The following is a 22,773-nucleotide window of genomic DNA, read 5'->3' on the forward strand; positions in this document are numbered from 1 at the left end:
ACGGTTTCGTTCGTTTTTTTATTTTACCGTGTAAAAACGTAAAACGCCACATTCAAACAGGTTTATCGAAGGAGCGACGATAACAGTAAATAGTATTAAATAAGCCCACTCGCGTCATTTTTCTCAGTTATACTCAGATATACGTTTCTACTCGCACCCCTACGTCTTAGACTTGAGATCGTCCGGTGTCAAAGTTGACCGGCGGAGGCTGTCATGTCTTTGTTGCCTCTGTTGCACCTTCATATGTTGTGAATAGAATAGCGGGATAGATGGGAAAATAACGGTTATACGAACAGAAGATACTCGTTTAGACCTTACCCGCAACAGGTACGTCCTACGTGTTTCAAACACTGGTAAAGTCTGTGCAATTTCTATGCGAGGAATCTCAGTGGACCCGAAACCATTCATCCATGCTAAGTTAGCTGAACAGCTAGCTGTTGGCTAATATTAGCTGCACTTGTGGCACTGCTGCTGAATTGCCTCTTTTTTTTAACAATACAATTAACGTTATCTCCCGGAATGCGAAACGTCTGTGATTTCAACGAGGCAGCAACACACTCGTGTATTTACCTGCTAGCAGTGTAACGTTATTTTAAACCTATTTAAATAAAAGAATGAATAACGTTAACTGGTTTCCACTCGGGTTTTTAGCTCGTTAGCTAGCATAGCCGTGGAAGCAGGCGCAGGTGAAACGTTAGCAGTGTTGTCGCAGAGTTTTGCTGTGAAGAATATCCGCTGTTGTGCTTTTCATGAAGTGAACGGCCTGTAATGGCTATTTTAACTTCGTTGTGTCGTGTTACCGCCATCGTCATCCCCCTTTTTTTGGTCGGTATTGTTTTTATCTCGTGGTTTACCTTTTCTTTTTTTGTGTGTGTGTGTTGCTAACTCCACAGTTTTGTCTCAAATGCCCCTGGCACATGCATTCAGATTCATATACACTGCCAGACTCTTAATATGCTAAAAAAAAAAAAAAAAAAAACACACACATGTGCATCACCTAGCAATTCTTTTCCCCTCAATTTTTGCATATTGATTTATTCGATAAAGTCAAACCACCCAAAAGATGGAAGACAAGCTGAATGGATTCCCTGTTGTCTCCCCGGAGTATCTTCAACAGTGGTGAGTCTTCCTCCACACCACAGTGTCGGCCCTACAGATCATACCTGCTAACCTCCCGAATGGCAAAAGTGTGATGAAAATGAAATATAAAGCATGTGTGCCCCCCTGATTTTGATTTACAGTTTTGTGTCTATTGATTTTCTTTCAGCGCAGGGAAACGTAAAGAAAAAGGAAAGCGTGTCTCTTTTTGGTGGAATGATCTCTTCGCTCAATAGGATGCAACGCATGTTTTTGTTTGTTTTGTTGACTGGTGGAACCTCCAGTGTGGGCTTTCTTACCTGGTGTGCAGAGTGATCTGTATCTTGTCCACCGCGCTGAAGCTAATGCAAACTCATACGACAGACACGCAATCCATTCTGCCCTCGTTAAGGTTTGTTTTAATTGGGCGTCGATTCAGCGTGGATGTAGTTTTTTGGGGGGGAAGTGTTTCCCGTATGTAGTTCACGTTCATTCAAACGGAGCTCCACACACATCTCTCTGAATTCCCTCCAACTGAATAAATGAATCGAATACAAGCGTCGTCCAATAGCCTGGTAAACAATTGGGACCCTAATAATTAAGGGGACCTATCCTTCATGAGGGTCAGCTGACTCTTTGGTCATGTTGCATCAAAACCAGAATCGGGTTTATGAAGTAGGTTTTTCCACATACGAGGGATTTGCTTTGGTGCGTAACGGCAACCGTCGTTAGAGTAAGATCAAAATAGGACATTTATAGAATTACAATAAAAGAACTGAGCGGTTTAAAATGTCGTTTTTGTGTAGAAATAAAACAAAAATATTGTTCAGCGACTGTGCAAAAGTTCACAGTATGACAGAGGGAACGCGCTGGTCTAACTCGGCTCTCACCCTGCAGCACATCCCGCCATGATTCCACTTGTTGTATTAATACCCCCCCCCCCCCCCTGTTTGTTTTTAAAATCACTCTTCCTCACAGGGTTCAGTCTGCACAGCAGTTCCAAGCTCTCCAGGCCCAATATTCAGGCTTCAACCACCACAACCGCCAGTCTCACTACCCAGAGGGGCGGACGGGAGAGACGGCCATGGCACACATGGCTTATCCAGAACCCATGATGGAGGAGCAGGAACCTGCCAACCCGGCAAAACGTACGACCATCCCCCCCCCCTCCTCTTGAACTCCCTCACTGTTTGTAGATCAGCCGGCTCTGGGTTCAGATCCCAGCTTTCTTAATTTAGCGTAAAGCATTGACTCAATTTTTGCACAATTATACCTGCGTGACTAAGTCTGATGTAAGTTTTGTAATACTGCATGACATTAGCATGCTTGCTACTAGTTAGCATGCTTCTGGAATACAGCTGCGTGTGCGTTAGTGGCGGCTTTGTGACGTGGTTTTGACTGGTGTTGTGGTTTGCGTGGAGGTAAAGATGGAGTGTGGCAGGTCTTACTGTTTTTCTTTTTTTTTTGACGTCTCCTCTCTGAACTTTTCCCCTTGTAGCGCCAGCCAAAAAAAGAGGCAGAGCAGCTCAACCCAAGGAACCCAAGGCTCCGAAACCGCCCAAAGTTCCCAAGGCGCCGAAGCCGCCGAAACCGCCCAAAGTCCCCAAGGCGCCGAAGCCGCCTAAGGACCCGAAGGCGCCTAAAGCCAAACCCGGTCCGAAGCCCAAGAAGGCCGCCGAGGCTCAGGCGGACGGCAAGCAAGAGAAGATAGACGAGAGCTTCAAGAAGGTGAAGAGGAAAATCGACCGCTTCAAGGGAATGTCGGAGGAGGAGGTCATGACGAAAACTCTGCCGGACCTGCTGGACTACAACCTAGACTACGTCATCGTAAGACTCCCTGATCAACAAGCGCTGTGCCGTCGGGAATGATTTTTGGGGGGTTTGTAAGCTCTTTTTTTTTTTTTTTTTTTTTTTTTTTTTCAGATTGGTATCAACCCTGGACTGATGGCAGCTTTCATTGGACGGTGGTTTCCAGGTCCCGGAAATCATTTCTGTAAGTTATCCGTCGTGTAATTGTAAAGATGGCTCCTCTGCAGGACTGCAAAAAAAATCTTTATAGAAATTCTTAAGTGTGTGTGTGTGTGTGTGTGTGTGTGTGTGTGTGTGTGTGTGTGTGTGTGTGTGTGCAAGACCCGGTTTGACTTCTGGACCTCAGAAGTGAAGACTTATTTTCTGAAGTGCGGTTCTACAGACTCGCATTAAGAACGTGTGTTGGCTAGAATAGATTGGTTGCTTACATGTCGAAGATGAAGATGAACTAACTGTTGTCGGCCCAGAGAGATAAATGACTAACGCTGACTTTTACGTTTCAGGGAAGTGCCTCTTCCTGTCTGGGTTTACCGAGGAGCTACTCAACCACATGAGTGACACCTCCCTGCCTGGCAAGTACAAAATGGGCTTCACCAACATGGTTGCCAGGGCGACACCAGGGAGCAAAGACCTTTCAACGTAGGTCCAAAGATCTGCCGCTCGCCGCCACGTTAGCTCTCGCAGTGACGCCGTGTCGTAACCGTTTATTTTGCTTTCAATCTCGACAGTAAAGAGTTGCGTGAAGGAGGCAAAATCCTCGTGGAGAAGCTGAAGAAGTTCAAGCCTCTTATTGCTGTTTTTAATGGAAAATGTAAGCACTCTACCACCACAAAGCAACGGCTACAATCTACATTATTCTCCAACGTTGAGTCATATGTTCTTCTTCTTCTTCTTCAGGCATCTATGAAATGTTCTGCAGAGAGATGTTTGGTAAGAAACCAAAGAAACTCGATTTTGGTTTGCAGCCGCACAAGGTCCCCGACTGTGACGTGGTGAGTCCCCGGCAGCCTCTCAAAAGTGGATCTTCTGCCTGGTCGGCTGATCCTAGAGACTAATGGTAGACACTGTTTTCTTTTTTTGACGCAGGCCCTGTATCTGATGCCGTCGTCCAGCGCTCGCTGTGCTCAGTTCCCTCGAGCTCAGGACAAAGTGCACTTCTACATCAAGCTGAGGGAGCTCAGAGATCAGCTGAAGGGGGTCCAGAAGCCCACCGAGGTCGAGGAGGTCGACTACTCGTTTAACCTGTCGTTGGCTAAGGGTAAGCGCCACCGTGGGACGGACGGACGGACGTGTGGTTTGATTAAAGTCATCCGACCTGTGTGTTTCAGGACATCCTGGTTTTATAATCCTGCGTTTGGCGTCTTTTCTGTCTCTTTTTGTTTCGCGTGAACAGAGGACGCCAAGAGGATGGCGATAAAGGAGGAGCAGTACGATCCTGGTTACGAAGACGCCTTCGGCGGTGTGTACGCCGAGAGAGGAGCCGAAGGGGACGCCGCGGCCCCGAGCCAGACCAACGGTCACTGTACGTTCTCCACTGCGGAAAACACAGGTAGCGGTCCGGCGCGTGTTGTCCCACTCCGCGCGCTTTATCGAATCCAAACGTCCAGGTAGATGTTTGGCATGTTCTGTTTAGATTCTTTGATCAAGGGTGGAGAGGTCTTTTGTTTGGTTTCTAACCAGACCAGCCCGTCCTCCCAACAAGTAAGTCCATCTGCAAAGTTTACTGCGCTGCTGCGTGTCTCCACATGTGGATTGATATTCACTAAATTGTCCAATCGTGGTCCTCAGTCCGAGTGTCGTCTTTGTCTTCAGAAGGAGCGCAGGAGGCGACCACGTCTCAGGTACCGGAGGGCCAGCTCCCAGACGGACAGTGGATGACCCAGTCCTTCGCGGACCAGATCCCAGACATCAGCGGGGCTCCAAAGGAGGGCGCCGTATAAAGAAAAGACTTCTTTTTGTTTTTTTTAGATCCTTTTTTTCTTCTTCTTCTTTTTAGTGTCCGAGTGGAATACACACACGTTAGATGGACTTCTTTTTGTAGCGTTTCTGCAGATTATTCTCTCTGCATTTTATTTTGTATTTTTTTTTAAAATATGTGAAATCAGGGACTTGACAATGACGCTCGACCGTCTCTGCAGAAGGTCACGTGTTTAAACGTTCGCACCGCACGACGGTGCAGGAAGCGCAAACGTTCACGTCGTACCGTTTTCGAACGGTATGACGGAGCTCCAGGTGGTTATTTTATACGTTTTTGATTGATCAGTGTGAGCCTTTTTTAACGATCCTCTGTGTGATATATTATTGGGGGATTTTAGTCCATTCACGGTGCTATGAACTGATCACTGGATGAACTCATCGGGCGTGTCAGAGATTCCACGGAGGGGATTCCTGGCAAGCCTTTCATCATCACAGTCGTGATGTCACAGGTTCTGTTTACATCTGGTTTTTTAGTTGGGTTTTTTTGGCTTTAGGAATTTTAGAATTACAGTTTGTATGTTTATGAAAATGTCATTCTGCAAGGACTTTTATGAAACGTGTCCATTAAAATGTCTTGATGATGCCTTTTTTTTTCTATATTATTGGACCGTTCAGTCGCTTCATCGTGAAGACAACCGAGGCGTTTTCTACACATTCTATTAATGAAAGAAAACGACAACATGCAGCGACACACACACACACACACACACACACACACATATACACATACGTTTAAACTAGCTCCAGCAAGTTTCTATTTCACTCACAGTGAAACGAATTTGAAACGTGAGACACTCTGACATGGTAGGAACACCACACAACAATCTAACATGGATGCACGCTTTTGAAAGATGGGGGTGTTTCGCATTTTATGCGGCAATGCAAATGCATACGCAGAAAGCATGCACAGCGTTGGTTTGGTCTTTTTTGGTGAAGCGAGACAGAAAACTATTTTCGGGGGACTGCAATATGTTAAGTGTTTCTTGGAAAGCAAAGCCAGACCTCGAGTAAGCTCTGCCCTCAACCGAGCTGCGTCATCACCGTAAACAGACCATGCAGGCAACTAAGAGAGAGAGAGATTTAGTTTCTGAAGACTTGTCATTTGGTCTTGTAGCTTCCTGGTTTTACGGTCTCTGCGGTTGGACGGTCTAGTTCTGCTGCCGTCTTCCTGTTTTCACGCCCCTCTAATCGACCTTGATTGTTTCCGATTAAGCTCCTGCAGACTGAACACTTCACACACACTACTGGGAGTCTCTTATTGTGACGCAGATATCGTTGTCTTTATTTGGCCCTCATCACAGGATCTCACGCTGAAGTCCAGCACGCTGAAGTCCAGCACACTGAAGTCCAGCACACTGAAGTCCGGCATCTTTATCCCTAAAGCAGCTCGTCAGGGTGACGTTTTAGGTGATTGCGGTGCTGCTGTGAGGCACGGGGGAGAGCTGTGCAGACTTGTTCCCGTTTATAACAAAACACGGGCGCCGACTGACTAGCGAGCAGACGGAACAAGAGGCATGCAGCAGAAGTAAATTCACATAATTTGGTTTTGAATTTACATTTCACAGGATTGAAACGTCCAGTTTTGTAGGATTTATTGGCAGAAATGGAATATGGCGTTAATATGCATGTTTTCTCTTAAGGCGTAACCCCCCCCCCCCCCCCCCTCGTAACTAAGAATCAGAGTATGACCCAAGTGTCGACCCGCTTCTACCGTAGACCAGAACGGACAAATCTCAAATCGAGAATCTGTAGCCTCTGACCCCTAGATGCCACTAAAAACTCTACAAACGAATCGAGATCCTCCAATGAAGTCGGGGTGAAGATCAGCTGCCGGGTGAGGAGTCTCTAGCAGCGTTACACAGGAGCTGGTCAGACTAGACGGTCACAAGTCACATAATAGATGGATGAAGTAACAACAAAAAGGGTTTGTATGATGCCTTCAACTCGCATCATCCTATGAAAACTGTTTCTGTAACAATGAACTAGTGAAACTACAGCTGTGTATCGTACCACTAACAATATGTAGTTAACTGAACCTCGACAAAAGGCTTCTACGGTTACTTTGACGCAATCAAGATGAAAACCAAAATCCAGCAGCAGCTTTGCTTTTGGTTTTCTTGTAAAATCAAGTCTCTGGAATGTTTTTTTGTTTCTTCATGAACTGTGTTTCAAAAACGCCGGTGAGGCATAAGCTCGGTACCTTTTGATTCAGATCAAGGGTTAAAGTCTAGCTTAATCCTAAAAAGGAGCATTTCTTCTACTCCGAAGTGTTTAAGAGATCATGGATAAATATCAGGAGAGCTGCTCTAGTGATGCACATTACATCATCGCTTTGACATTTGCAGTTCTGAGCGGTCTTGTTCTCTTTTCTGCCTGGTTGCCGGCGGATTGAAGTGTCCGTTTCACTCCTGCGGTGTAAAGTCTCCGGTGCCGGGGCTGGGGGAAGTCGGCTGGACCTGAACGGACGGGTGTGAGGGAGGAGAATAAGTCCAGGTTAACGCCGTCATCCCCAAATGAGGAGTTTGAGTCGAGGTCAGCGGTTTCGGTGTCTCTGTCTCCTCCTGTCTGGGCTCTGAGGTCTGAGGAGGACATAAAGACAGATGGAGGGCTCTTTACAATGAGACAGTGTCGTTAATTTGGCAAAATATGTTGCAAAAAACTGATTCATTTGATAAACTCGACACCTGTTGGGGTCTTTGCCTTCGCCGCTCCACGTCTACTGGCGGTGATAACGCTGTCACGATAAAAGACCAACAGAGCACGAGTCCAGCGTTTAGAAGCGATACATTTAAGGGACCGTTGATCCGGTCGCACCGATCGAACCGCTTTACCTTTTGGCGAGTGAAAGGATCAGCTCCACGGGCAGCGCGAGGAGGGTCAGGAGACACATCAGCACCCTCACCGGAAGCAGCCGGGTGACCCGAGACCACCGAGTGTCTCCACGGCAACTGTCCCTGCAGGCCTCACACAGCACTAACACACACACACACACACAAACAAGTTGGCTTCCAACAAACAAAAACCTTCCATTTAATCGCAACTAAAACGTTCTTTGATTTGCAAACCCGTGACCCGCTTGACCCCCTTGTCCTCCTCACCTTTCTTGATGCCCGCCGGGAGGTTCTCGGTGACGTGCAGGCCCGGCCACCAGTGGTCTTCCCGCTGAGGGTTTTGTCCATTCGACACCGTCTTCTCGGACTCCGCCTCCTCGGACTCCGCCTCCTCCACCAAACTGGACGGAAGACGCCGTGTCCCGAGCAGATCTGTAACGGACAGTTAACCGATGACACGCTTCACCGGAGGTCAAGGACTCGGGTTGTGAGGAGGATGACGGTGGAGGAGCTCACCTCTCTCTCTCAGGAAATGGAGAGCGTCCATGTAGCCGTTGTGACAGATCTCAGCCAGCTTCTGTCAAACGCGAGAGTGGAAATCGTGAAGCTTTGTTTTGCTCTTACAACACTAGAGAACTGCCGACGCGCCTCAAGATACATCTGTCTGAACCGAAGTAGAGATCTCTTTGTTTTTAACCCTGACCTCAGGCCTGGGAGGGAGGAAGGAGGTGCAGACCCGGTGCACGTTGCCGGTGTTGACCTGGATGCTCATGTTGCCGTAGTGCGCCTCGAAGAAGTTGAAGGTCCCCTCTCTGGGGCAGATGTCGCTCTCTCCGGAGAACGGGGCCACGGTGATGGTGTTCCTCTGCTCGAACAGAGGCATGTTGTTGCTCAGGGCTCCGTCCATGTAGTGCTGAAGAGAAAGCAGGAGACTGAACAGACCCTGTGTGGCGGTCACGGTAAAGACGTGTGTTCCGTGCATTCAAGGAATTATTTTTACATTTAACTCTCTCTTTTTTTTTTTCATTGTTACCCAGAGGACTCCTGCAGGTCTTGGTGCTCCTCGGGTAAACGTCGCTAGCTCTGTTCGCGCCGTTAGCAACTCATCGTCTGTATATAAGAAGCCGCCGGCTCAGCCGTCACCATGTTGAGAGCCATTTAGAGGCAATCAAAATGTCTCTCAATCTCATATTTAGTGCCTTTTTAAGAGAAAACATGTAGCTAGGACTTCACACGTGATGTCCTCTGGATGCTCTATTGAGACACACTTACAGGGAAGAAAAGCGGTACATCCACTGTTCTATGTTGGTTGTCTCCCTGTATGACTTGTGAACGTGGGTGAAGAATGCGGGTCATATGGAGGTATTAGAATTAAAGTTATTCCATAACAATTAAAGTCATTGTTGTAAAAAAAAAAAAAAAGTTCCTAAAAGTTCACCACAGTTACTTTAAAACCCCTCTTTATAGGATTAATACAAATCTGATTAGAGGGGCTTTGAAGTAAAATCATATTGTATAACGCTCACAAAAACTTCCCTTCAGATTACAGTGTGTACTACTCACCACTCCGTGGTATGAAGGGGGGATGAAACCACAGTAAACGGGGAAAAAGCAGCTGCACATCAGAGCCTGCGAAGTTCAGACGGCGCAGCAGAACAACAAACTTCAGAACGGAACATGTCGGCGCCCCTCCCCTCCTCTCTCCTCCACTCTTACCTGGATGAGCTCCTCTCTGCTGCCGAACTCCGACACCAGAACGTTCTTCCCGTCGGCCAACCTGGTGAGGGACACGCAGAGCTTCCCGGAGGCCCGGAGGTGGGCGTCGGCCGGCAGCTTCTCCAGCAGGGAGTCGCGCACCGTCCGCAGCAGACTGAAGCTCGGGTGGAAGACTCCCAGGGTGTGTTTTCTGGCCTCTTTTGCCACAGTCAAGACATCGGCGCTGAACTGCTCTGAGGGAGGAAGATGGAAACAGCGACGAGTTACAGCTCACGCATGAGTTCAACCTTTAGTAGAAGCAACTGTTGATATTTTCTTCAGCTATTTGGGGTTACTTTTTTTGATCTTGGATATATATATATTTGAAGAAGCAAAAGTTGTGACCCCTATACTCTTCGAGCGGCAAAATGCATTCTGGGTAATGAAGGAAATCTCTTTGTTTGTTTCTTATCTCACTGCTCTTTGCTTGTTATTGCTTTATTGCTTAACACACTCTGCAATAAAAACACAGATTCAATTCAATATCGGCTGTTTCTCCACCATTCATTGTCATTTATAATGTTCATGTTCACCTTCATGCGATGACCAAAATGAATGGTGCTCAGATTCTCCTCTTCTCTCATCTAAGACGCCATTATTTCCTGTTAGTGACATGAAACCGTGCTCTCCTGCTGATTACTGTACCCTAACTTGATTGATGTTTTCCCCCCACGTAGGTGCATGAGAGGACAGTGAGTGACGGGTGTCTCCCCTCGCTGGGCCTCCCTCCTCTTTAAACTCCATGTAGCCTCTGGACCTATTGCATGAACTCTGTGTGTGTGTGTGTGTGTGTGTGTGTGTGTGTGTGTCAGTGAAATCATTACTACAGGCGCAAACAACTGCACTTGCTCTGGAATAACGTGTCCCTGACCTTTTCTGATTGGCCATGCACTTCAACTACTAAAGCAAACAAAAAACATGCAGTAAACACATCAGAAGTACAGTAAGAAAACAAAACATATCATGTTACTTTAAAATGTAAAACACACCGCTTTTACTTGTTCTTTAATGTGATCGTTGCAGAGAGCCATACTGCCGCACTGTCAATGAATAACTTAATGAATAAACAAATGACTTATTGACCTGTTTGGGACAGATTTATTAGGCGTTAGACATTATAACGAGAGGACGAAAAATTGATTTCATTACATTATATAAAACCTCAAAGCATTTTGTTGATCATCACAAGAAACACAAATAGACGGCCAATAAAAGTCGTGCAATGTACAGTAAACTCACCGATGGGAATCCCAACAGTCAAAGCTGCAGCCACGAGACACCCGGATGAAGCTCCGCAGATCTTCGAGGCTCCGTGGACCAGCTGTGGGACCCGCTCCAGGATGCAGCTCAAAGCTCCCAGGTAGTAGATACTCCTGAAGCCACAGCCTGCGAAGGAGATGTTCCACTCCTCGTCCCAGTCAAACATCTTCCCCCGGAGGGGTTTTTCTTCCCCGCACAAACCTCAAAGCCACATCTCCGTCTCTTCAATCATCTCCCGGAGTTCAGCAGGTGCACTTTGGATTCCTGTCAATACTCACTTCAACGCATTGTCTTATCTGCGCCACATCCACATGTGAAATGGGCAGCGCACTTCAGTCGGATATGCTTTGCTATTGCAAAACTCACTCGGCTCAAATGTCACATGTTTCAAAATAGAAAACAGGCTGGAGTCGCTTCACTTACGGAATGTAATTAGGCCAGCAGCATGACATGTGATACTGATTCCATAACCAGCACTGTACTGTGTACACTACAGGAGGGGACGGCAACAACAATCTCACTCGGAGGGATTTCTCCTCTCGTACCGTCCAACTTTCAACTTGTTGCACACCATCACACAGAGAGAAACGGACTTTAAATTCTGTACATGGGTTATTATTTCTAGATCCTGCCGCACCTTTTCTTTTGGAGGATGATATGGAGGACTACATGTGATAACTGATAACATGAGAATGGTACAATACGAGCACATCAGCAGACATTCACGTCATTAAAAATCAATTAATTAAACATATGCATACATTTATAACTTGGTGTCATTTTAGCTTTGTTAATACTCTAAACTTGTTCCTGTTGATTTATGTCTGTACTGTACTCATCAGTAATATTTGAATACTTCAACATTTTAGTTATTTTGCTAGCGTTAAAAAATAAGTCCTTTCATCTCAACCATCGGTATGTTGCCCACGCCAATAACAGTATGAGTTTCAAGGTTTATTGCATGATGGAATGATTCGATTTTGGAAGCTGAAGGGGTAGAGGGATGAAGGGATGCAGGGATAGAGGTAGAGGGATGAAGGGATGTAGGGATGTAGGGATGTAGGGATGTAGGGTAGGGGTTGAGGGATGAAGGGATGTAGGGTAGGGGTCGAGGGATGAAGGGATGTAGGGTAGGGGTTGAGGGATGAAGGGATGTACGGTAGGGGTAGAAGGATGAAGGGGTCGAGGTAGAGGGATTAAGGGATGTAGGGTCGGGGTAAAGGGATGAAGGGATGTAGGGATGTAGGGTAGGGGTCGAGGGATGAAGGGATGTAGGGATGTAGGGTAGGGGTCGAGGGATGAAGGGATGTAGGGTAGGAGTAGAAGGATGAAGAGGTCGAGGTAGAGGGATGAAGGGATGTAGGGTAGGGGTCGAGGGATGAAGGGATGTAGGGATGTAGGGTAGGGTTAGAAGGATGAAGAGGTTGAGGTAGAGGGATGAAGGGATGTAGGGTAGGGGTCGAGGGATGAAGGGATGTAGGGATGTAGGGTAGGGTTAGAAGGATGAAGGGGTCGAGGTAGAGGGATGAAGGGATGTAGGGTAGGGGTCGAGGGATGAAGGGATGTAGGGTCGGGGTAGAGGGGTGAAGGGATGTAGGGTCGAGGTAGAGGGATGAAGGGATGTAGGATCGGGGTAGAGGGATGAAGAGATGTAGGGTCGGGGTAGAGGGATGAAGGGATGTAGGGTCGGGGTAGAGGGATGAAGGGATGTAAGGAAGAAAAAGTGTTGAAGTTCTACTATCCCTCATGTTCACCAGCTGGTCACTAACCTTGTACGTCTGTTTGGTGCTGAGCAGGGATTGTACAGTGGGTTTATTGGCACTTTTTCTTTTTTGCTACAGCTGCCTGCTGCCGGAAACGAGTTTGATGAGTTAAGCTGCCGGCTGGAAGACCAAAACAATGAGCCGAAAGATGCTAAAAAAGGACATAAATAGAAGCTTATTTCAAGAAGAGTTGTGCTGCAGCTAATTGCATCGGATAGAGATTTCATTCACAAAAACTCACTGATATTTTCTTTGACAGCGACGTCACGAAACACAGAATCGTTTTTAATTCATTTATTCAACATTTTCGCTTTCTCCTCTTTCACTGCAACGTTAAACGGAGTTACTTGAATGCTGAAAAGGAAGAATTAAAAAAAACACTGTTTTTCACGGGGTTTGAAGGTTCCTCAGATGCAATATTTCGCATCCATCCCACAGCTCCGCACGAACCCCGCCGCTACCAGCGCTTTTGGGGCGAGTCTGTGGCGTCGTCGCCGAACCCAGAGGCTGTCGGTGGGCGCGGGGGGGGGGCTCCTGGGTGCGCTAGGAGAGTGTTCAGGTCTTCTTTTCTCTGACTGAGGTTGAGGCCCAATGGCAGGCTTGTACATCTGCGCAGCGACGACAAAAAAACAAAGCACACGGTGGAGACAAGGAGTTAAAAGGGAGGAGGTGTTGGTGTGCCACTCCGCCACTTTACCGCTCGGCTTTACCTCCAACAACGCTAACATTCAGCCAAGCGTGACACCGTCTGCTCATTCCTGAAATGATTATGAATGCTATCGTGCTGAATATTAGACTGCACACCTGTCACCGTCCGTCACGTCGTCCTTCCAAGCTTGTTTGTACAAGCCTCCAGCCATGCTGTACAGCCTGCTCACATCCCTCGGTACGTCAAGGATCCAGTCCACAAGTCTAAAAGCAGGAGCAGACAAAGACTACAGTGCTTGTGGCACCAAGACGACAAAAGACGGCGTCTAGATGATTTGACGATGTGGAACACGGGCTAATGCACTTTACCTCTGGGCCAGAGAGAAGGCGGACTTCACTGGCAGAGCGCAGGGGATCTGCAGGTAAGAGGTCACCCTCTTTGGCAGGTACTCGGCCATGCGGGACAACAGACCGCCGGCAGCGTGCGTCTCCCTACAGGCCTCACACAACGCTGACACAAACACAGTTCACAGCATTACATGCACTCGCTCCGGCTCAGCGGTAAACTGTCGTTTCTTTGGTTTGAATCGCCCTTTTACCCTTTTGGATATCAACTGGGAGGTCTTCTGTGAGCCGTGGATCCAGCCAACAGTGCTCTTCCTCGTGCGTTTTCTCTCCATTCTGTTGTCCGCCGTCATCGGACTCTCCATCGGCGGCCGGCTGCTCCGCCTTCGGCTCGCAGCAAGCGGGTTTGGCGGAGTCCGTCTCCGAACTCCTCGGAGGACACTCGCTGCTGATCAGATCTGTGATGGACATTTAAGAATGAGATGATTTCTGCGATAAGAAGCACTGGATTATTGATCATCAGCCAGTGAGGGCCCCCTGCCCCCCTGCTGTTTAACATGAACATTCAACAGTGATCGTGTCCTCACTGTTCTCTTGAAGGAAGCGGAGAGCGTCCGTGTAGCCATTCTGGCAGATTTTAGCCATTGTCTGTAAAATCCAAAAGGGGCTTGGTGAGGATGCATCTAAATATGCTCGGTCTGCATAATATTACAGGCGCGGTATGGTTATCAAAAATAAAAAGAGAGTCGTTGTATATTTGAGGTCGCAGTTACCGATTACAGACCAGAAGAGGGCAGAAAAGAGCCGAGTTGTGGTTCCTGCAGGACTTTGACAAAAACATTTTTTTTTGTAACAACAGGTGGGCCGTATGCGTGGGTATTGGTTAGTGTTGAGAATTTTTTTTTTTGCATATATTAGTGACAGAATAAAACCCATTTTAATTAAACCTTTGTTAAGATTTCAGAACCTTTTTTCTTACAGTAGAGGAATTATGGCTTTTATCCCTCACAAAAAAATAGCTGCACGACAAAAGATGATAAATTCACTTTTTAAAAAGAGAAACAGGAAATGAATATGCATACTCCATAAGGTTGACGCCTCAGAGGGCTGGCAGTAATATGAAATACGTGTGATTTGTGGTCAATTAAAGGATGTTTTCGCTACTTCAAGCGTCTAAGAATAGAGGGTGTCTGATGATGACATCATCAGGGCGTGCATGCTTTAGAAGCAAAAAGTAGTGATCTAGTGATGTCAGATTTTTTTTTTGCTTTTAAATTCAAAAACATCTGAGGCGTTCAAATAAAATGCAACCACAGCAACTTTTCAACAGGATGTCCAAGGGTACAAGGGTACAAGGATACAAGGATACAAGCAAAGTGATGAAGATGAAGCAAATGAATCGGAAATTCAATTACAGTAATTAGGGGACAAAATGAACACAAATGTAGTGTTAGAATTACTCCCCATGGCGTTGACAGTGGGGATTTATCAAATTGCAATGCTGTTTGGTGCATTAGAATAATGCTAGTAATATAATAGATGGAGTCCTTCTTGAATATTGCTTCCTTTAACCCCACACGTTTGCGTATTTACGCAGCGTTAATGGAGTCTGGTCAAGACAAGAAGGGCGCTTCGGCTCCTCACCGAGGGGGATTCCAACAGCCAGAGCAGCGGCTATCAAAGCACCTGCAGACGCTCCGTAGACGTGCGCGAGGCGTCCTGTATGAAGCGAGGGAACCTTTCGAGGACGCAGCTGCAGGCTCCAACATAGTAAATCCCCATAAAGCCGCGTCCTGCGAAGGAGATGCTCCATTCCTTCTTCAGATCGAACATTGTTCCTCTCGGATCCCACCAGAGGAACCCGACCAGCGGCGGCAACAAGCGTTGCGTTAAGATGACGGGGATCACCGTTTGACGTTCACCTGCAGAAAAAAAAAAAACAGCCTCCAAAGGTGACAGAGATAACCGAAGTGATGCGTAATTTCGCCACAATTAGGAGCTCGTCTCCCCTCATTGGCTGAACAAAGTCACATGACAGCAGAACGGCACTCGCGAGCCAGAACGCAAAATCCAAGCAACTCAACACATCAGATCTTGTCAGACACGCGTTAGGTGTTGTGGGGGTTTTGGTACAATGAGCATTCCGGTGGTGGACTTTGGTGCCTTCAGCCTGAGTGAGGCAGATGTTGCTGAGGAGCAGATGCTCGACCTGAGCAAAGAGCTGGAATCAGCTTTCTCTGGAATCGGTTTCGTGTTTCTGCAGAACACTGGGATCACCCAGGAGGAGGTGAGGGAAAAAGAAAATATCGTTGGGTTTGTTGCAATATAACTTAGTAGTAGTAGTAGTAGTAGTAGTAGTAGTAGTAGTAGTAGTAGTAGTAGTACCACACTGTGAAAAATACTCCACTGCAGGCAAAAGTCATGCATTAAAATCCTCCCTGAAGTGAAAGTATGCTGTTATTATGTTAATGTAGCTGTTGCATTTCACTGCTGTGTGTGTTTAACATTGTAGCTCCTTTATATAGTGGTCGGTAGTTTAACAGCCCTGGTTTCAGATGCATTTTCCAGCTGATTGAAGCGTTTATTTATCTGTTAGAAGCAGGAGAGTTCAAAACCGAATGCAATCTGTAAAAAGTAACGAAAGCTGTCAGACAAATGTAGTGGAGCAGAAGTATAACGTTCCATAAAATGGAAAATACTCAAAGCAAATTATACCTCCACTTTGTTCTTAAGCAGCACAATGTCTTTTCTGCTGGCGGGCTCGGATAGGTGGATCGTGTTATGGCCATATTCAAGACGTTCTTCCTGCAGCCGGAAAAAGAGAAGCGACCCTTCAGCAGGAAGAGCTTCGCCGTCAGCCCCAACCACGGCTGGGTGCGTCTGGAGCTCGAGAGGTTCGGGAACCCCCAATGAACCACGAACGCAAAACACACTTTCCTCATCTGCACAAGTTCCAAAAAAATGAAATGACTGTTTTGTTTTGTCCCTCAGGTTGAACCCTCATCGCCCTGAAGACCTCAAGGAGTCGTTCAACGTTACCTCGCTTCATCCCGACATCGTAATGAGTGACTGACTGTTAGAGTTTGACAGAGATTGATCACATTTTATGATATTAATCTGGCGGTCAAAGTACAACTTACTCTATAACCAGTAGAAGTTCTGTGCCATGTGATTGATTTATGTTAATCTACAATGTTCACCAGAGGGCAGAGGTCACTTGTCAAGTGTCCCGCTGAGACACTCCCCCTATCAAAGCTGCAGATAACTAGATGTTTGTTCTTCCCCCTAAAACGGTCAACGGGATCAATATCAGTTCTCCTCTGCTGTAGAAATGGCCATCGGGTGCCGCAAAAGGGTTCCAGGAGATCCAGGCGTCTTTCTTCCAGCGCTGTAAAGAGCTGAGTCTGCGGGTGCTGAGGGTGATGGCCCTCGGTCTGGGTCTGGACCCGGAGGTGTTCCTGAGCGCGCACCGTTTCCTAGGAAGTACGTTCACACTCGACAGTCAAAAGGAGTCTGAATCACAGCTGCGTTCCAAATTGCATACTTTTAGTTCATAATGCAGCTTCCCTTACAAATAGTGTACTGATGCATGCAGTGTGCATTCAATTGGGACATTATTACTTCCTCATAACACCTTCAACTTTGATCCTCTCGCTCATATGTCCGCTGAACAAAGGATCGTGGGTCAGCGATGTCAGAAAAGCACGCTGGGTTGCATATACTGCAAAATGCCAGCAGATGTAAGTAGATCATCCTGGTGTTTTTGGCACCCTTGCATTGGAAAGCACAGCTGCTGACGTGTGGCTCTGTGGTCCTCTGTTTGTCTGCATGGAGTCCATTTAACACGTGTGGACATCTCACACGTTCTGCTGTGCAGGTGAACATAAAGGCATCTGCTCACAGCAACAGTGCTGCAGATGTGGCCAGATGTTCCTAGTGATTCAAGCTTCGCTGATGTAACGCTCGCTAAGTTAACGTTGCCAACACTGTTGTTCTTGTACCAGAGCCACCAATAACTATAGTGTGGATGGATCTGAGGCACACAGGCAGCGTTCGTGACACAGTGTCGTTGTGTTCTCCTCCAGCTGAAGGGAACAGCTCAACGCTGCGGTCCCTGTACTACCCGGCAGTGAACCACGAGAAGGTGAAGGAGGGTCAGCTGCGATGCGGGGAACATTCAGACTACGGCAGCATCACCCTGTTGTTCTGCAGCTCCGCCGGTCTGCAGGTAACGCCCGCGCGAGAATTACCGATCGGGGACGTTTTTGTTTTAATGTTTGTTGCTTTGAGAGAAATCCACCGGACCGTCTGGTTAACCTTCAGGTGCAGAGCCGTTCGGGTGAATTCATCTGCGTTTCCTTCGTCCCCGGAGCGGTCCTCGTCAACGTCGCCGACCTGATGCAGCGCTGGACCAGCGATCACCTCGTCTCCGTGGTGAGTTGAGAGGACTTCTATTAAATCGGTGTTTATCTCATCTGAATGGAAAAGGCTTTGGTTTGTTTAGCGACATGTGAGAATTATAATTCTGGAAACAGATTGAGTCCAAGATACTTTAAGATGAACCTGGTCCACGAGAGGTCAGATGTTACACAGGAATGTTCAGACGTGTTTGCAGCACACCTACAAACTATTAAAGGAGAACGCTCTGCCTCAGGTCCACAGGGTCGTGCTGCCCCCTGCTGGAGACCCCAGCACTCGTCAGTCTCTGGCCTTCTTCGTCCAGCCGGACGACGAGGCTCTGATCACCTGCTGCGACGGCTCCGACAAATACCCTCCGGTCACGGGAGGAGACTACCTGGAGGAGCGCATCAAGGCCTCGTACGGACAGAACTGAGCGTCCACCCGTCGCTCCGGTCACGACTGATGATTACAAACCCGGAAGGTCTTTTTATCAAAATGATAAATCCCACACTGTTTTTACATTTTGAGTTGTTTGATAATCAGTGAGCCAATGTGTACGACTAAAAGAAGAGACACGGAACCTCAGACCTGCAAGCTCATTCATTTTATTGTCCACATTCAAACCTTGTACAGTTTCACGAGTTTGTCTCGCGGGACGTCAGGCGGTGGGACGGACAGAACCGCTCTGTGATGAGGGACAAACCATAACTCCATCTGCTTTATTAATATATAACCCAGTTCAAAAGGTCCCGTTTACAGCGGTGTGGAGAATAAATAAAGTGATTCTATCATGAAAACAAAACAAAAACACACACACACACACACACACACTTTGGAAGTCATACAATTGTCACTCTTAACAGCTGCACAATTATACTACATTAATAGATTTAAACATAATAATTATGTGACTTCATCTGTAAACATGTTATTCAATCATTTGGTCCTAAAGACAGCTGCTTTATGTAAGTATAAACTCTGTAAAAACAAAAAACAAAGGAAATCTTCCTCTAAAGATCGAAAACAAATAAAAGAAGGATGATCAGTGTGGACTCCTCAGAGCTCTGATAACAGCGGAGATGTATTAGAGAACAGGAACATGGTCACATGTGAACAAATGAACAAACATTAACATGGATCCAGAATGTTTGCTCCTCTGATTTCATATGTGGAAGATATTACTCCATAAGTGTCTGACATTCATGTTTATGAAATATTCTGCTCAGTGTAACGGAATAAAGTGTTTCCTCTACGAAACGAGATCAGCGATGATGAACTACAGTGTGCACGACACCCCCCCCCCCACCCACCCCCACCGTTTCACCCCAAATCACTTCCCATGGAGCACAGAGCCCTTTGCTGTGATGACAAAAACAAAAAAAAGGGTTCTATTGTTCAGTAAGAACACTGGACCGGCTCCACGCGGTTCTCTTCCTCTATTTGGTTGCGTTTTGTTTTTTTTCTCAAGTGGGTGTTTTGAAAATCCTGAACTAATTGGAATCATTACAAGGCAAACACTCAATGGCATTCTCTCTCTCACTCTCACACACACACACACACACACACACACACACACACACACACACGGAGCCCCCCCCCCCCCCCCCCCCCCCAGAGGTCCGCTAAGAGTGTCCCGGCACCGGCACGTCTTTCTGCTGGTGACCAGCAGGCAGCGGTTGGCCGTTTCCTGGTACGACTGGCACGGGTTCACCCGCGGCGGCGGCGGCGTCCGGCTCTGCAACACAGAGTCATTGTAGATGTTAGACGAGGACTATTTTCTCAGTGTTTGGAGTCACACGGGACACGTACCTTTGACCGCAGACTTGATCCTTTGGATTTCTTCTACCGCCTGAGGAGACGGAAACAAAAACGGGATTAGTATTATTCTGAGAACACAACTGTGCTCGTTAAGCTACACCAGCTGAGTCTCTCTGTAGCTCACCTGCTGCAGCCCGATCTTCTGAGCGTTGAGTTCCTCCTGCTTCCTCTCCAGCTCCTCCCTCTGCTTCTGCAGCTCCTCCGACTTCTTGTGGATGTCGTTCTCCTCGTTGTCCAGGTGGTTCTCGTACTCTCTCAGCTCCTCCTCGGTGTAGAGGGGTTTCTGATCTAAAGTCTGTGTCGGGGGGGGGAGGGGATCACAGGATGTAATGAGTTCAGTGAACGATCGGGTGAATCAAAGCAGCAGGAAAGTAAGACAGCAAAGTTCAACCAAATCTGGACTGGGCTCAGTCGACGTCTCCTCGAGTAAAGCGTCTCGTTTCTGTCTGCGTCCGTCACGCTCCTCCGTTAAACCCAGGCCTCACCTCCCACTCGTCTTTTTCCAAGAACTCCTCCTTCTGCGTGGCGGCCATGAATTCGCTCAGCGACACCAGTCTGTCTTTGTTGGTGTCCACCTTGAACACAACAACACAAAGCTTCGGTCATCGGCGCGTCGACAGCACCACTAGAGAGTGTCTCCGGGTCCGGTTCTGCGGCGGCTCACCTCATTCATGACGTGCTCCCTCATCCGCAGCCTCTCTTCCTCCATCTCGACCATGTCGTCCTCTTCGTTCTCCGGGGTGTACACCTTCTCCAGCTTTAAAGGACACGTGCAGATGCAAATGTTAAAACTTCACGTTCTTCCCAAAAATGTGCAGAACCAGTTTGGACCCGAAGACTGCGACGGGAATACCTCTTTAGTGAAGAGAGCTTCGAGCTCGCTCTCATCCAGGAAGCCATCTCCGTTGCTGTCTGCGACACAAGACGTTTGTCACAGATTACAGAGTCATACATTCAGAAGGTGCATGACACGAGACCGGGAGCAATGCTAACGACGCTAACGGCGTTAGCTAACGAGCTAACGAGTGTTTCCCCCTCGGGGGGGGGGGGGGAGCAACAGGCCGGGTGAGATGCGAGCGAGTTTTTCCGGTTACCGTGCATTTTGAAGAAGGTCTTGGGATCAAAGTTGTCTGGGTCCAACCCGTCCGACTCCTGCCACACCTCCTTCAGCTGGTCTTTACTGCCCTGCAACGCAAAAACGCAGGAGGTCGTCAGTTCACCTTTAAAGAAGCAGCGCCTCACCCTCCAGTCGCATCGGTGAACTCACGGGGTGGTTCACTTTGGGATGCTCGGCGTGTTTCCTCCTCATCTCCTCGTAGTGCCGCTCCTCCGTCCGGCGCTCCTCCTCGTTCATGCTCCTCAGGCGCTCCTTCCTCTCGTGCTCCTTCGTCATCTCGTAGCGCTTGAACTCGTCGTGGCGGTCCTTGTCGTAGTTCTCCAGGTCTTTGGTCGCCTATAGGAACGAGGCGAGGAGGGGAAATTCACACAAACTTACACGGACTTCACTTTTCTGGAATTGATCCCGACACAAAGTTGTCCGTCAGGTTCATTCTTAGGGGACGTCGCATTTGATGAAGCGATTATACTGTCACAATGTATTGTTTTGGACTGGAAATACTTGCATGTCATTCTTTATTCCACACGAACCCAGAGAGGCCGACTTCCCCTTTGTCTGCTCTCAGTTCACAGGAAACACGTCGCTCTCTCCGACAAAGAACCATGAAGCTGTCATGTGGCCATCCAAGTGTGTGTGTGTGTGTGTGTGTGTGTGTGTGTGTGTGTGTGGGGGGGGGGGGTTATTTGTTCTACTCGAGCAGTCGATGTGCTCTGAGGCAACAGCAGTTATTCCTCTATTTGACAACGCCTGACGCACACATCTCCGTTCGTTCGAAATTTATTCTAAAATTTACCGATTGGATGAGGCGGTCCAGGTCCTCCACCTCGAAAGTGTTGGGATTGAGGTGGTTGAGGTGCTCAAACTGTCTCAGCAGGGCCTGGTGGTCCACCGTCCGGCCTGCAGAAAGGGGGGGGGGGGGGGGGGTTACGAGAATAAGGAAGCCTTTTTGTTATTTCACTGTAGAACAGCTACACACGTGTTGTGCTCCGGTGGGTCTTCGGCATTAGTGACGGAACCTCAGCTGGACAAACGCCGGCTTTGTTTACTTAAGCGTCGGCACCAGAAGACGGTGAAGTAAGAGCAAATGCAAGTCAATGTCACACCGTATTACATCACGCCGTCGTGTTTCAGAGCCCACATCCTACGCTGACGAGTATATATACGTTACAAAACTTCTTGTGCAGCTTGAAGAGGCTCACGTCTCACCGTTCCCCCCCTGCATGTCGTGCTTGGCTCTGATGAGCATCCTCAGCCGGCCCATCTCCTCCCTCTTCAGCTCATCCAGCTTGGTCCGAAAATTGTGGTGGACAAAGTCCAGCTCTTTGGAAAGTTTGCCTTGCTGTGAGCCCCGGGGGGGAAGAATCAACACACCCACACAAAGAGTTTGTGTCAACAAAGACCATTGCACACAAACACAAACAACAGCTCAGTAAGGTGTACTCGTGAGTGTGCAGACGCACCTTGATGTCGTCCATGTTGGCATTTTTGAGCTTTTCTTTGAAGTGGGGGTCTTTCTCCAGGAACTCGATGACTTCCCTGAGGTAGCGGTCGTAGTGCAGCCCGGTCTCCTGAAGCATGGAGCCAAAGCACACATCACTGTTTGTTGACAGAGGACTAAAAAAACACTCTAGCTGGACATAGGGCCATTATGGAAAACCTTTGTGTTACGTAACTCTGTCTGTCTGTCTGTCTGTCTCTCTGTGTGTGTCTCTCTCTCTGTCTCTCTCTCTCTGTCTGTCTCTCTGTGTGTGTCTCTCTCGCTCTCTCTCTCTCTGTTTCTGTCTCTCTCTCTCTGTCTCTGTGTCTCTCTCTCTCTGTCTCTGTGTCTCTCTCTGTGTCTCTCTCTCTGTGTCTCTCTCTGTGTCTCTCTCTCTGTTTCTGTCTCTCTCTCTGTGTCTCTCTCTGTCTTTGTTTCTGTCTCTCTCTCTCTTTCTTTGTTTCTCTCTCTCTCTCTCTCTCTCTCTCTCTCTCT

General features: G+C 47.7%; 5 protein-coding genes across 10 annotated transcripts in view; 2 read left to right on the forward strand and 3 right to left on the reverse strand.

The window, feature by feature from the left end:
* The first annotated feature begins 205 nt into the window (after positions 1 to 205).
* On the forward strand, positions 206 to 5,446 carry tdg.1 (thymine DNA glycosylase, tandem duplicate 1). 3 transcript variants are annotated; one of them, XM_068723689.1, is made up of 11 exons: positions 206 to 327; positions 1,048 to 1,119; positions 2,056 to 2,225; positions 2,576 to 2,904; positions 3,001 to 3,070; positions 3,390 to 3,525; positions 3,615 to 3,697; positions 3,784 to 3,878; positions 3,973 to 4,144; positions 4,280 to 4,435; positions 4,699 to 5,446. In XM_068723689.1, the coding sequence occupies exons 2-11, from the start codon at positions 1,064 to 1,066 to the stop codon at positions 4,824 to 4,826; spliced, it is 1,395 nt and encodes a 464-aa protein (XP_068579790.1). In that variant the 5' UTR covers positions 206 to 327; positions 1,048 to 1,063; the 3' UTR covers positions 4,827 to 5,446. The 3 variants fall into 3 exon arrangements, with proteins under 3 accessions (XP_068579790.1, XP_068579793.1, XP_068579792.1); XM_068723692.1 differs by lacking the exon at positions 1,048 to 1,119; XM_068723691.1 differs by lacking the exon at positions 206 to 327 and having other exon boundaries at positions 353 to 1,119; positions 4,280 to 4,408; positions 4,699 to 4,790.
* A 709-nt stretch (positions 5,447 to 6,155) lies between these two features.
* LOC137881713 (patatin-like phospholipase domain-containing protein 2) lies at positions 6,156 to 11,161 on the reverse strand. Of its 2 annotated transcripts, XM_068723779.1 has the most exons (9): positions 10,689 to 11,160; positions 9,411 to 9,643; positions 9,258 to 9,323; positions 8,398 to 8,607; positions 8,211 to 8,271; positions 7,962 to 8,126; positions 7,695 to 7,836; positions 7,548 to 7,597; positions 6,156 to 7,442 (listed from the first exon to the last, which is right to left on the reverse strand). In XM_068723779.1, the coding sequence occupies exons 1-9, from the start codon at positions 10,873 to 10,875 to the stop codon at positions 7,183 to 7,185; spliced, it is 1,374 nt and encodes a 457-aa protein (XP_068579880.1). In that variant the 5' UTR covers positions 10,876 to 11,160; the 3' UTR covers positions 6,156 to 7,182. The 2 variants fall into 2 exon arrangements, with proteins under 2 accessions (XP_068579880.1, XP_068579881.1); XM_068723780.1 differs by lacking the exon at positions 7,548 to 7,597 and having other exon boundaries at positions 7,305 to 7,442; positions 10,689 to 11,161.
* Positions 11,162 to 12,751: 1,590 nt separating this feature from the next.
* LOC137881008 (1-acylglycerol-3-phosphate O-acyltransferase Pnpla3-like) lies at positions 12,752 to 15,313 on the reverse strand. Of its 2 annotated transcripts, XM_068722673.1 has the most exons (6): positions 15,110 to 15,199; positions 14,053 to 14,113; positions 13,720 to 13,923; positions 13,490 to 13,631; positions 13,277 to 13,384; positions 12,752 to 13,080 (listed from the first exon to the last, which is right to left on the reverse strand). In XM_068722673.1, the coding sequence occupies exons 2-6, from the start codon at positions 14,108 to 14,110 to the stop codon at positions 12,930 to 12,932; spliced, it is 663 nt and encodes a 220-aa protein (XP_068578774.1). In that variant the 5' UTR covers positions 14,111 to 14,113; positions 15,110 to 15,199; the 3' UTR covers positions 12,752 to 12,929. The 2 variants fall into 2 exon arrangements, with proteins under 2 accessions (XP_068578774.1, XP_068578773.1); XM_068722672.1 differs by lacking the exon at positions 14,053 to 14,113 and having other exon boundaries at positions 15,110 to 15,313.
* Positions 15,314 to 15,596: 283 nt separating this feature from the next.
* Positions 15,597 to 18,352, forward strand: si:dkey-10o6.2 (uncharacterized protein LOC100124608 homolog). Of its 2 annotated transcripts, none has more exons than XM_068722669.1 (7): positions 15,597 to 15,752; positions 16,235 to 16,359; positions 16,457 to 16,523; positions 16,795 to 16,948; positions 17,551 to 17,693; positions 17,789 to 17,899; positions 18,120 to 18,352. In XM_068722669.1, the coding sequence occupies exons 1-7, from the start codon at positions 15,600 to 15,602 to the stop codon at positions 18,297 to 18,299; spliced, it is 933 nt and encodes a 310-aa protein (XP_068578770.1). In that variant the 5' UTR covers positions 15,597 to 15,599; the 3' UTR covers positions 18,300 to 18,352. The 2 variants fall into 2 exon arrangements, with proteins under 2 accessions (XP_068578770.1, XP_068578771.1); XM_068722670.1 differs by having other exon boundaries at positions 15,691 to 15,752; positions 16,199 to 16,359.
* A 103-nt stretch (positions 18,353 to 18,455) lies between these two features.
* Positions 18,456 to 22,773, reverse strand: part of LOC137881005 (nucleobindin-2-like) — a 5,364-nt gene continuing 1,046 nt past the window's right edge. The window contains exons 3-13 of the mRNA XM_068722668.1: positions 22,262 to 22,369; positions 22,008 to 22,140; positions 21,595 to 21,698; positions 20,952 to 21,137; positions 20,779 to 20,869; positions 20,538 to 20,596; positions 20,349 to 20,441; positions 20,170 to 20,259; positions 19,809 to 19,979; positions 19,676 to 19,715; positions 18,456 to 19,601 (exon numbers count right to left, since the gene is read on the reverse strand). Coding sequence (XP_068578769.1) covers positions 19,489 to 19,601; positions 19,676 to 19,715; positions 19,809 to 19,979; positions 20,170 to 20,259; positions 20,349 to 20,441; positions 20,538 to 20,596; positions 20,779 to 20,869; positions 20,952 to 21,137; positions 21,595 to 21,698; positions 22,008 to 22,140; positions 22,262 to 22,369 — 1,188 coding nt within the window. The 3' untranslated portion in view covers positions 18,456 to 19,488. The remainder of the gene's footprint in view (positions 19,602 to 19,675; positions 19,716 to 19,808; positions 19,980 to 20,169; positions 20,260 to 20,348; positions 20,442 to 20,537; positions 20,597 to 20,778; positions 20,870 to 20,951; positions 21,138 to 21,594; positions 21,699 to 22,007; positions 22,141 to 22,261; positions 22,370 to 22,773) is intronic.

The sequence above is a fragment of the Cebidichthys violaceus genome, unplaced genomic scaffold (assembly GCF_023349555.1).
Source record: "Cebidichthys violaceus isolate CVI_PGR_0920_01 unplaced genomic scaffold, fCebVio1.0.p SCAF_3, whole genome shotgun sequence".
Taxonomy (NCBI): Eukaryota; Metazoa; Chordata; class Actinopteri; order Perciformes; family Stichaeidae; genus Cebidichthys; species Cebidichthys violaceus.

Bases quoted from the DNA above. Each gene is read 5' to 3' on its own strand.
- tdg.1 (XM_068723689.1), top strand. From the start codon at position 1,064: ATGGAAGACAAGCTGAATGGATTCCCTGTTGTCTCCCCGGAGTATCTT. The intron at 1,120-2,055 runs GTGAGTCTTCCT...TCTTCCTCACAG, and splicing joins CCGGAGTATCTTCAACAGTG to GGTTCAGTCTGCACAGCAGT. The intron at 3,698-3,783 runs GTAAGCACTCTA...CTTCTTCTTCAG, and splicing joins TGCTGTTTTTAATGGAAAAT to GCATCTATGAAATGTTCTGC.
- LOC137881713 (XM_068723779.1), bottom strand. From the start codon at position 10,875: ATGTTTGACTGGGACGAGGAGTGGAACATCTCCTTCGCAGGCTGTGGC. The intron at 9,324-9,410 runs GTAAGAGTGGAG...TGAACTTCGCAG, and splicing joins GCAGAGAGGAGCTCATCCAG to GCTCTGATGTGCAGCTGCTT. The intron at 7,837-7,961 runs GTGAGGAGGACA...TGTGTGTGTTAG, and splicing joins CCCGGCGGGCATCAAGAAAG to TGCTGTGTGAGGCCTGCAGG.
- LOC137881008 (XM_068722672.1), bottom strand. From the start codon at position 15,278: ATGGAGCATCTCCTTCGCAGGACGCGGCTTTATGGGGATTTACTATGT. The intron at 13,385-13,489 runs GTAAAGTGCATT...TCCTGCTTTTAG, and splicing joins GCCTTCTCTCTGGCCCAGAG to ACTTGTGGACTGGATCCTTG. The intron at 13,081-13,276 runs GTGTGCAGTCTA...GTCGCTGCGCAG, and splicing joins GACGTGACGGACGGTGACAG to ATGTACAAGCCTGCCATTGG.
- si:dkey-10o6.2 (XM_068722669.1), top strand. From the start codon at position 15,600: ATGAGCATTCCGGTGGTGGACTTTGGTGCCTTCAGCCTGAGTGAGGCA. The intron at 16,524-16,794 runs GTAATGAGTGAC...CCTCTGCTGTAG, and splicing joins CCTCGCTTCATCCCGACATC to AAATGGCCATCGGGTGCCGC. The intron at 17,900-18,119 runs GTGAGTTGAGAG...GCTCTGCCTCAG, and splicing joins GCGATCACCTCGTCTCCGTG to GTCCACAGGGTCGTGCTGCC.